Raw genomic sequence first — 11,917 nt, forward strand, 5'->3', positions numbered from 1 at the left:
TCAAATCAATCCACAGGAAAATCGTGCGCCGCTCAGCCGTACCGGTGCCGTGCCCGCTCTACTCTCTCTCTCTCTCTCCCCGCCGCGACGCGTCCGTTACGGGTAACGCCAGCGGCGGGGCCCACCAACCCCGTGACGAACAAACTCTCCTCCGCGTGATCCCCGCCGGAGGAATCGGCGTTGCGAATCGTAAAGCAGCTTAACCCCTTCCCTTCTTTTTTACATCTTCCCTCGCCCAAAGCCCAACCCCCTCCCACCTCCGCTAATCATCGCATCGAGCGCTCGCTCCCTCCTCCTTCCCCCTCCGAAGTCCGCGAGGTTTCGCAAACTCTTCCTCCTCCCGGCCGCACCCATCCAGTTCAATCCAGCGATGGCGGCGGCGGCGGCGGAGCAGACCGCCGAGCAGTTCAGGGGCCAGGCGCGGCTGCCCGGCTTCGCGGCGCCGCGGCGCTACGACCTGAGCCTCGCGCCCGACCTCGCCGCCTGCGCCTTCGCCGGCTCCGTGGCGGTGGGCCTCGACGTGACCGCGCCCACGCGCTTCCTCGTGCTCAACGCCGCCGAACTCGACGTCGCGCCCGGGGGCGTCAGCTTCGCGTCGCGGGGATCCGGCCATGTAAACTAATCGCTTGCTTGCTCCGGGACCGGGTGTGCTTGTCCTCGTGACGGGCGGGCGTGTGTGGGTGGGAGGCGAGCGCTTGATCTGCTCGTGCCGGATTGGGTGTTTAGGGGTTTAGATGCGGGGGATTTGAGCTGTCTGCTAGGGTTATGAGAAGGCACCTGCTATGCTACCATTCGCTTAAACTTTTGATCTATTCGGGCGAACTTCGGGTCCAGCATTGTGTACCAATCGAGGGAACCGGATCGATGTCTTCAGAAGCGTAGAAATTAAATCGGACACATGGGTAGTTGTGTGATCCAAGCTTGTAGTTATTAGTGCTGTAGCTCGTCAGTTCGTTGAACTTCATGGTTCCGCAATGTTGCAAATTGCGGGCTATAGAATTTAGCGGAGTGCTCCCGAAAAAGCAATAGACATTATAGCGCAGCTATAGCGGAAGCTACGACCTTTAGCTGTATGCAAAAAACTAGCAAGATTTAGACTTAAACATTATTAATTTCATGAATTTCAGTTCATATTTCATAAGTATATGCAGGCATAAGTTCAAACATAAGCAAATAAGTCACAACTCACAAGACAAGTCATAAATCATAACTCGTAGTTCATAAATCACAAGTATATAAGTTCGTAGATCAACCATAGCGCTGTTAGCGGTGCTAGACTATTGAATTTAGCGGGGCTATTTCACACTTTAGCGGAGTTAGCAGCATTAGCGGTAGTATTTGCAATATCGTCGGGCATCTGTCTTAAAAAGCTATAGCGGGCTATTTGCAACATTGTGGTTCTGTGATCAGAATTTTTTGGATTTACTCGGGGTTGCATTTTTCCTACAATTCCCCAGCACTTTCCTCTGTAGTTGCTATTAATCGCGTATTTGTGTTGTCACCTGCATCAGGTGCTGCAACCCGTGGAGGTCACCAACGTGCCGGAAGATGAGATCCTGATTATTTGCTTCAGTGAGGCGCTTCCTGTTGGGGAGGGAACTTTGAACATTGCATTCAAGGGCACTCTGAATGATAAGATGCACGGATTCTACAGAAGGTAATTGTTTTTGTAGTGTTAACTTTATAATTTTATAAATGTAGCAACATATTCACAGCGATTTTTTTTTTGTTTATAGTGTGTACGAGCTCAATGGGGAGAAGAAGAACATGGCTGTAACACAGTTTGAGCCCGCTGATGCAAGGCGCTGCTTCCCGTGTTGGGATGAGCCTGCTTTCAAGGTATACTGCTTTGATCTTTTACTTGCATTGCATTCCATAAGCCCCATTCAAGGTTCCCTGCTTCTTTTTCTCTCTTATTCCGGTGTTACCTTATGTTTTCTTTTGGTTCCGTTGCATGGGGAAGATGTGTATATAGCCTTGCATGGAAATTATGAACAAGCTCAATGCATCGTAGTGTTAAGCACAAAAGGTTGAAACAAAATCTATTCTCTGCATAGTCATATATCTGCTTATGCAGATTGATATTCCTTGTAGTTGTCCCTTCATCGAGTCTATGTGTAATTGGCACAGAAGGAACTTTCATGGCTTTGTATTACATGGCAAACATTATTTTATGTGTAATCATTTCTTCCTCCCTGCAGGCTGTATTCAAAATTACTCTAGAAGTTCCTTCTGAGACTGTTGCTTTGTCAAATATGCCAGTAATTGAAGAGAAGGTCAATGGTCCTACCAAAGTAGTCTATTTCCAAGAATCTCCAATAATGTCAACATACCTAGTGGCTGTTATTGTTGGCATTTTTGACTACGTGGAAGCTTTCACCACAGATGGTACTGTAACTTCATTGTCACATTAACATTCATCTCTTTATCTTTCATCTTAAGTTGGTTCATGCCTTAAAAGTTGACTAATCTCCACATTCCTTTGCAGGTACTAGGGTCCGTGTTTACACACAAGTGGGTAAGAGTGCCCAGGGAAAATTTGCTCTAGAGGTTGCCCTGAAGACATTGGTCCTCTTCAAGGAGTAATTTTCTTACAATCCTTGTTATTTATTGGAAAGATAGCCTACATTTTTGTTGCAGTGCTCATGAGATGCATAGTTTCTTTAGTCTGATAATGTTATTTTGGAATTTTGATACTGATCCTGACCAACATGCAAATAATTATGTTCTATAGGTTGATTGGTTTTATTACATTCTGGGCATGTATGTGAAATTGCGAATGCATTCCATTGAAGGTTTTATTTCTTGATATCAAGTATAGTTGCATCATGGCTCAGCTCATTTCTGGATGTGATGGATTTTAGAGCGGGCATTTACATGTTCCAGTATTGATCATGCAATGTTGCAATATTATTGACCTTCCCAAAATGGGATCCGTGGATTAAGGCCTTCCCAAATTTGTAGAAGATGTTTTGTGCTTTGATCATTAGCGTTATGCCCCTTCCAAAACCTTTCAAAGATGTTTTGTGCTTTGATCATGATATGTCAATGTTATGCCCCTTCCAAAACCTTTCAAAGTACATCAGACTCCGTAAATTTGATGATCTTTTGAGGCATCCACGTCTTATCCTCTGCTTGTTTACTGTCACACAACTGAAGCTCTCTTTATGGTTTCAGCTGATGATGAATTCTCTATGTTGGCAGGTATTTTGCTGTGCCATACCCTCTTCCCAAAATGGACATGATTGCTATTCCTGATTTTGCATCCGGAGCAATGGAGAACTATGGCTTGGTTACATACCGTGAAACAGCGTTGCTATTTGATGAGAAACACTCTGCAGCTGCGAATAAACAACGGGTTGGGCACTAGTCTCAATTGTTTGTACTTTCCTGGTAATATGGTCCACCGTCGTAATTAGGCATTTTTCATGACACATCAACCCATTTGAATTGGCCATAGTGGGCAATGCTGAACTTGATTATGCAACTAATATATTTTACCAACCAATTTAATAGCAATTACTGCAGAAGGCTGTTATAATATTTTGTAGTGGTTTGATTCAGAAATGCAGTAGCTATTTGATTGTCATGTGCTGTCACACCAACCTAACATTTTTTTTTCCATTCTTGTCTATCCTCTCTGCAGGTTGCAGTTGTTGTAGCACATGAATTAGCTCATCAATGGTTTGGAAATCTTGTGACAATGGAGTGGTGGACACACCTGTGGCTTAATGAGGGTTTTGCAACATGGGTAATAAACTAGAACAAATGTAGTAGTTGAAAAGCTCCATATTTGTATGTTGCCCATATGATGCTTTTCCCCCCACTGCAGGTGTCTTACTTAGCTGCAGATCAGTTCTTTCCTGAATGGAATGTTTGGACTCAATTTCTGGAGGAATCTACAACAGGTTTTAAGTTGGATGCTCTTGCAGGATCACATCCAATTGAGGTAACAAAAGTTCTATTACTCCTTATGTGCAATGCTATGACTATCTTGTGGGATTTTGCAGAGTATTACATTCTAAGTGAATTTGGAGGTCTGATACATGAATTTGAGGGTTCGATTGCTTGAATGCTTATCTAATTTGACCAGTCTAGAAAATCAATACGATTGACCTTATATTCCCTACACCTTTAGTGGCAAAACAAAAGATGACAATTGGGACTGAAGTTGGGATACACCCAAAAAAGTTAATGTTATATGGAAGTTTTGAAATGTGGTTAACCTGGTACCTGCTAGACTCTAGCATAATTTAGTTTAATTTTGGTTGTTATATATGTATATTAGCAACATATTAAGGGGGATATCATATATGGTTGTATAATGGCAAATTTTGATGCCTGTATCTGTATGCAGCATGCAAGTGGAATTTTCATGTGGCAATAGCATATTTATAACCAGTCAAAACAATCTGATTTGACTGGAGATTTGAGAATGAAAATAAAAAAACTCAACAGGTTCCTACATTTCTAGTATTTTTTGGAAAGTGTGTTATGGTGTTACAGTTGTTCTGAAAGTTGATAACCGTTATTTGTGCAGACTTGGGGCACACTACTAAACAGCGATCACACTCTAAATGGCACAATCAATGCATGTTTAAAATTTGCCTTAGATATCTGCTGCATTTATCACATGGCTTACAAATCTATTATTTTCAGGTGGACATAAATCATGTTGATGAAATAGATGAGATATTTGACGCTATAAGCTATAGGAAAGGAGCTTCTGTCATCCGGATGCTGCAAAGCTATCTTGGGGCTGAGGTCTTTCAGGTTTGGTTTGCTTATTCATTACTCTCTTCCTTTTTTCCTCAAAAAATTGTACAGTTTGAAGCAATGATATGGTAATTGTTATGTGGTTGAAACATAATGTGACCTGGCTCTATGGTTAGTTTACTTTTGAAATGCAGCTTAGCTTTTTTTTTTTAGATAATGGAAGCAATCATCGGCCCCCTGCACATGAGCTTTGTTAAGAGTTCAATATGTTTTCTCTTACTTTATATACTTTGACAATTGGGCGACATGCTAGACATAGTCTTAATTGCATTAATGTTATTCTTTGAGAACACATTTGTTGGAAAATGCAAATAGCTTTTTAATTGGTTGTCACTTGTCAATGAGACTTTTTTTTTGTTGAAAATATCAATGGAAATATCTTTTCAGTGGTAACCAGAAGCTACCCCTTTGTTCTTTTTGCTAGAAATCTTTGGCTGCATACATCAAAAGATTTGCGTATTCAAATGCAAAGACAGAAGATTTGTGGGCTGCCCTTGAAGAGGGGTCTGGTGAACCAGTTAGAACATTAATGCATTCATGGACAAAACAGCAAGGTTATCCTGTTGTCAGTGTGAAATTCAAGGATGGAAAGTTACAGCTGGAGCAGGTATGTTGTAGGCTAATTTTTCTGGAGACTTGTCTGCATAATCATGTAAACTTTGCAAGTTCTTTTCTCAATTTATAAGATCAAATTTAGTTATTGGTTAGAGGCTTTCTGAAAACCTTCTGCTCTTGTTTCTTGCAGACACAGTTTCTTTCAAGTGGGTCCACAGGAGTTGGGCAATGGGTGGTTCCTATCACACTATGTTGCTGTTCATACTCACGCCAAGAGAAATTCCTTTTTCATGGGAAACAAGAAGATTTTGGTCTGTGCGGGCTCATGGAATGCAAACAGAAAGACGACTTCTGGATTAAACTTAATGTCAACCAGACCAGCTTCTACAGAGTGAGCTATGATGAGGAACTTGCATCCCGACTTCGATATGCAATTGAAACCAATAAATTGAGTGCAGCAGACAGATATGGTAAATTCTCTCAATATCTTTTTTTTCAATTGTATTGGTCTTACCCCATCCACATGTTCTTACATTGTTATTGTTTAATACAGGTGTACTTGATGATGCTTATGCTCTCTGTATGGCTGGCAAACAAAAGCTAGTCTCCTTGCTGCATTTGATTGCTGCGTTCAAGGATGAGACTGAGTATACTGTGCTTGCACACGTAATCACGGTATGTTCTTTCTACTTGAAAAGTCCTTTCATATACTTGGATTTTTTTCTAAGCAATTTAAACTATTTGGCTCTATAGACAAGTCTGAACATTGCCGAGATGATTGCTGTTGCTGCTCCAGAGGAATTGGGTAATCTGAAGAAGTTCCTAATTGACTTCCTCGAGCCGTTTGCGCAGTAAGTATATTGCTCTATTACTGGAAAAACATTTTATACTTGAGATCTTGCCTAACATGTCAGAAATCATTTGCAGGAAACTTGGCTGGGATGCTAAGAGTGGTGAGGGCCACCTGAATGCTTTGTTAAGAGGTACCCTCTTAACTGCTCTTGCAGAACTCGGCCATGAGGCTACCATAAATGAAGCTGTTCGTAGATTTAATGTCTATCTCGAAGACAGAGAGACACCACTCCTCCCTCCAGATGTTCGAAAGGTTAGCATCTTAACGGAATTTAAGTTGTATTTAACTATTCATAGCTAACTGCGAAAAGGTCCAGTCTGCTTATTGATCCTGTTTTGTTTTGTAGGCTGCATATGTTGCTTTGATGCAGACAGTGAACAAATCGAACAAGACTGGCTATGAATCACTCTTGAAGGTATACAGAGAAAGTGATCTAAGCCAGGAGAAAGTTCGCGTGTTAGGTAGGGTTTTCTTATACCATTTGAAAGTGAGCTTGTAGTTTTTGGACCTCCCTAAGTTTCTGACGCTCTTCCTTGTAGGTTCTTTGGCATCATGCCCTGACCCTGTTGTTGTTCGTGAAGCATTGGACTTCATACTATCGCCTGAGGCATGTGATTATTCTTCTTTTTTGGTCTAATATTTCATCAGTGACATGGCCCTGTGTGTTCCACATGACATGGCTAAACTTTGTTTCATCTTTACCGGAATAACTCATGGTGTATTGGCACACGCAGGTAAGGAATCAGGACGCGATATTTTTGCTTAGAGGGGTGTGTTCAGGGGCACACGAGGTGGCATGGCAATGGCTGAAGGTACTCACCGACGTCCTTATTTTTCCATGGTTAGCTTTGCAACTTTTTTTGTCCTATATGCTAACTCCATGACGACTATGATTTCAGGAAAATTGGGACTACATATTGGGAGCTTACTCTGGAACTCTGCTCACCTACTTCGTCAACATAACTGTCTCACCGGTACGCTGGATAATCTACCTGCAGCTCATCTCTCTTGTAAGCCCATCCGCATTAGCGTTCTGACACATCGCGAAACATTGTTTCAGCTTGCCACTGATGAAAAGGGTGATGAGGCGGAGGAGTTTTTCAAGAGCAGAACCAAGGCGAGCATCGCCAGGACTGTTAAGCAGAGCATCGAGAGAGTGAGGATCAATGCCCAGTGGGTCAAGAGCATCAAGGGCGAGGCCGACCTCAGCAATGTCATCAAGGCGCTCGCTCACAAGAACTGAGGCAAGATGGCCACTTTCCTTTTCTGTGCCCTTGTAGTGTCGACGGGGATGTAAGTTGTCGGATTCAGAAGTGGATTGATAGAATGGATTAATAAAGGGCTACTGATTCGACTTATTGCTTCTTGTCCGCCTTCTGCGTTGATTGCTGCGAACTGTTTTTTTAAGGGGGTATTTGGGTGCTAAAATTTAGCAGTGTCACATCGGATGTTCGGATACTAATTAGGACTAAACATGAGCTAATTATAAAACTAATTGCAGAATCCTGTGCTAATTCGCGAGACGAATCTATTAAGCCTAATTAATCTATCATTAGCAAATGGTCATTGTAGCACCACATTGTCAAATTATGGACTAATTAGGCTTAATAAATTCGTCTCGTGAATTAGACTCCATCTGTGCAATTAGTTTTGTAATTAGCCTATGTTTAATACTCTTAATTAGTATCAAACATCCGATGTGAATTCTAGATGAAATGCGCTGAATGAATCTCGGCTGTTTTTTTAAGTCATTTTGGCGAAAGGCATTCTGTATGCCTTCACAGCAGCTGCATTTCACGCCTGAATTATGGTTTAAATGCGCTGAATGCATCGAGTGTATCCAGAAACCAGAATTGAGGCACAACTCTGGATAGATATGTCAGCCTATTATTTTATGGCCACATATCACTCAAGGAGTGAAGGTTGTCATTTACTCAGAACCCACTTAGGCTTCGTTTGGCAGCTGTGGGGCACAAATCACGTGTGAAACAGATTGATTGGGTGGAACCCCTCCTCCCACCGAATCCCTCCCTGACCGGAGGTTTAACCCCTGGCATATAATTATATCATTTGGGATGGTTTGGATTGACGTGGGTTGACCCATGAGATCGCTATGTACGTACGCCATGCAAGAAAGGAAGCTGTGATTCGATACCTCTACGCCAAGAAATATGAAAGAAAAAAAGGTTAAAACTAATGAGAACAAAAATTCAAAAACATATCACAATTTTTTTAATAAAAATCATAGATAATCAGAAAACTTGAAAACCGCACGTCAAAATGCAATGTGTATGACTCCATTTCAAACAGAAGAAAACTTGATCTAAACATGATAGCAGAATAGGACAACCTCTCATAGCAGAATGTTCAGACGTAACAGTACAGCTTACATAAAGTTGCAAGCTAGATCGTATATTGGAAAAAATCATAGCTGCCGGTCTTGAAATCAGTACATCTAACCCACTTCTCTAGAGTATGATAGCTTTCACAATCATCTTCCACAGGTTTTCAACTTCAACGTATATCTTTCACAGATTTAAAGTTGAGTACATAGTAACAGAAACATGCATCAGTAGGACCGTCGAATTTACACTATGCTAGTTTTTTTTAGACCATTTACACTATGCTATTTAGGGACCCACCGTACCTCCACAAAACTGCACAGAGAGTCTGTAGGATCAGCGGATTACAGTGCCTAGCTCACTTTTCCCTCCCTCCATTGATAACTTAAAAGGTACATGGCAGGTAATAAGATAATGAGCATTATTTCATCATCATCCTTCCTCCTCTTCCTAACTAGATCCTCCACTGTTGAATCCATTTTTCTACAAAATAAATAGTATGTATTTTATAACTAAGAGCATGCACATTTCACATAAGTTTGTGAAGAAAACCAAAAGCAGGAATATATAGAATAGAATAGAAAAGCTCATAGAAAATGGTACCTTGCCACTAATAGCTCAAAAATTAACTTTGAAAACAACATGGGCAGCCACATAACTGTAATTTCTGGTAACATTGGGTGCTTGTGATTTTAATGCTAGAAGTAGAAGCCATGACAACAAAAACTACAGGATGCACAAGCACAACTAGCAATAAATAAAGCTCTTACAATCTGCAGGTAATTCTTCTGGACAGCATGGTGATGAGGACCCCTGGTGCACCCGCTGCCCTGGAATAGAGCAGTATTCAGTTAAAAATAAAGTTGCTAATCTACCTGAAATGCTGGAATTAGAAGAGAACATGTGATCAAGTGGAAGTGCTAGAAGCACCTATTTAGAAGTATTACTAAGAAACCACAAGAAATAAGGTGGAAAAGGAGACAAGCAATATTAGCAAAAGGGATAGGCATCATTGGTCTGACTCTCCATTGTGTTTGTGCTTACGTAACTATAGTTAATATGTTAATGCCATCTTGAATGGGTCTTGAATTAGCTAGTACAGATAAACTTTCAAGACGAGATCCTCATTAGATTTAGGCACAAATCAATTCCTGTTACCGCCATCCAACAAATTTCGTAGTTAAAGAACAGAAGTATCATAGAAACTATGTTCCAATAAATCATATATGATGAATTAAAGATACACATGCCGATTCAAAGGGGACAAATGAGATTAAGCTGATGCGATTAAGCTATAGAATCTTAAAAAAACAACCACACAAGGGATTTTTCTATGAAATGAGTGTGTTTCAATATGTTTGCTCAAGGATAGTTGATCTCAGTACCTATCAGGACTTCTCAAATTTTGTTTTGCTTGCTTGAGCATTGAAATAACTACACAACTATGCAGTACACGAATAAACAGCTACACGAATAGAAATTAGCAAGAACCCTCTCCTGTCTCCTCGCGGATCTAGCACCGCACAGGAACATGGGATTTACCTACCAAGAGGAGAGGGAGGGGTGGGGGGATATGCACTGAGGAGCTGCCGCAGTCCGAATCAAGGCCGGTGCGGGAGTAGCAGCAGTCAACGCCGCTGCCTGACGAACCCTAACAAGAAAAAAAGGGAATGAGGAGAAGGGGAACGGGAAGGGGATGAAGCGGAGGAGGAGATGGAGGGAGAGGAGCAGGAGGAGGCGCACTTGCCCGCTGCCGTCGGGCACGCCGTCAGTGCGGCGAGGGAGAGGTGACCGCCCCGGCGGCGGCGGTGCCTTTGCTGAAGCAGAGCGCTCGCGAGCGAGTCGTCTCGTTCCCGGTGTGCGGTGGGGAGGCTGGATACACGCGTGGATTGGTGAGGATCGGGTTGGGTTGAATCCAACCCCGCCGCAGCCAAATACAACCTTTTTGGATCAGGAGGGGGAGCTCAACCCGGCGTGAGTCTGCTCCCCTGGGTGGGGGGTGGTTTCGGCCCCAATCCACGCTGAACCCAGGGTTGCCAAACGAAGCCTCAATGACCTGCCTATTATATTAACTATAGATAAGGGGTGCGGTTATACGTTGTCGGAGGTGACAAATCTACGTTTGTCACCTTCTAATTAGCACATCTTTCTTGAGTTTGAGTTAGTGGATCCCCTTTTCAGCCCAATAACGAAAAATGGTATTGACTGGACTGTTTCTGCGTTTCGGTTGTTTCTGCATGACAACTTCTACAAAATCTGTATGCATGCAAGAAACACATAATTGATGACATCATCCCATGAGCATTCAAAACTGGAATTAAAAAACTATAAATCTTAAACTAATTATTCAAATTAAATTTTGATTGCATCATTAAATTTTTTTATAACAAGATCTTGAAAACAAAGACTCACTTGACAATGTTTCAAGAATATTTTTAAAAATATTTTTAGATACGGATTAATTAGTCATGACTACTGCGAATAAATGCTTGAACACTATGAACAAATAACTATTTTATGTGAACAAAACATTAAACATTAAACATGAGGGAAAAATGGTATAATGTGAAAAAAATTGAGCATCATGAACATTTGATTAAAAAGCTGCTACACACATGCAAAAGTGTTAGCAAAATTGTTTGCATGTGATTGATGAAGTCATTCCACATGCAAAGAAAAGTTTCACACTAAAAAATTATAAATCTCAAACGAAACATCCAAATTAAATTCCGATTGCACCACTGTATTTTTAAAAACAAAACCTTCAAACAAGGCCCCACTTAATTATATTTGAACGAATTTTATTCATCACTATTTTTTAATCATTTTCAAAAAAATCTGAGATATGTACAATTCAAGGAGCAAAACATATATACGCATGGAACAAATTATATGTACTCAGAGAATAAAAATGTCAACACATGGAACAAATTATACAAACTCACGGAACAAGATAGTTGTACACATAGAACATATTATATTCACTCACGGAACAAAAGATCTATATACCTCGAATAAATTGCAGAACCCATGGAACAAGTATGCATACACTTAGAACAAATTATATAAACTCACTTAGCAGAAAATTATACGCTATGAACAAAATAATACTGACATATAACATTATTTTCATCTATTAAAATAGAAAAATAATGGAAGAAACCGTCATGAAACTAAAAAGATAAAAAAGAAAATGAAACTATAATATACCAAATGAAAAAAAGATAAAGAAATAGTATACAAATAAATAGAAAAAAGCACCACAAGAAACAAAACAAAGGAGAAGAAAATAAAATAAAATTATAGTTTAACATTGAATTTCTCTTCTAAATAATTTCATCATGGGAAAAGTTGGTTATGTGTTTGTTAATATAAATACAAAGATTTATGA

The 11,917-nt window shown here is 40.7% G+C and overlaps 1 protein-coding gene and 1 long non-coding RNA gene across 6 annotated transcripts; one reads left to right on the top strand and one right to left on the bottom strand.

Annotated features, from left to right (window-relative positions):
- Window positions 1-252: 252 nt before the first annotated feature.
- LOC117852428 (aminopeptidase M1-A) lies at window positions 253-7,542 on the top strand. The gene is made up of 19 exons (XM_034734528.2): window positions 253-613; window positions 1,512-1,657; window positions 1,737-1,839; window positions 2,202-2,388; window positions 2,489-2,582; window positions 3,205-3,358; window positions 3,647-3,751; window positions 3,833-3,949; window positions 4,660-4,773; window positions 5,201-5,383; window positions 5,522-5,801; window positions 5,885-6,006; window positions 6,085-6,182; window positions 6,259-6,436; window positions 6,531-6,645; window positions 6,724-6,791; window positions 6,919-6,996; window positions 7,084-7,158; window positions 7,245-7,542. Exons 1-19 carry the CDS (start codon window positions 371-373, stop codon window positions 7,425-7,427), a joined length of 2,643 nt encoding a protein of 880 aa, XP_034590419.1. The 5' UTR covers window positions 253-370; the 3' UTR covers window positions 7,428-7,542.
- Window positions 7,543-8,517: 975 nt separating this feature from the next.
- On the bottom strand, window positions 8,518-10,680 carry LOC140223541 (uncharacterized). 5 transcript variants are annotated; one of them, XR_011898880.1, is made up of 3 exons: window positions 10,270-10,552; window positions 10,073-10,177; window positions 8,518-9,356 (listed from the first exon to the last, which is right to left on the bottom strand). It is a non-coding gene; the product is annotated as an uncharacterized lncRNA (long non-coding RNA). The 5 variants fall into 5 exon arrangements; XR_011898878.1 differs by having other exon boundaries at window positions 8,518-10,177; window positions 10,274-10,680; XR_011898881.1 differs by having other exon boundaries at window positions 8,518-10,163; window positions 10,270-10,680.
- Between the last annotated feature and the right edge of the window lie 1,237 nt (window positions 10,681-11,917).

Source organism: Setaria viridis, chromosome 1 (assembly GCF_005286985.2).
Source record: "Setaria viridis chromosome 1, Setaria_viridis_v4.0, whole genome shotgun sequence".
Lineage (NCBI taxonomy): Eukaryota > Viridiplantae > Streptophyta > Magnoliopsida > Poales > Poaceae > Setaria > Setaria viridis.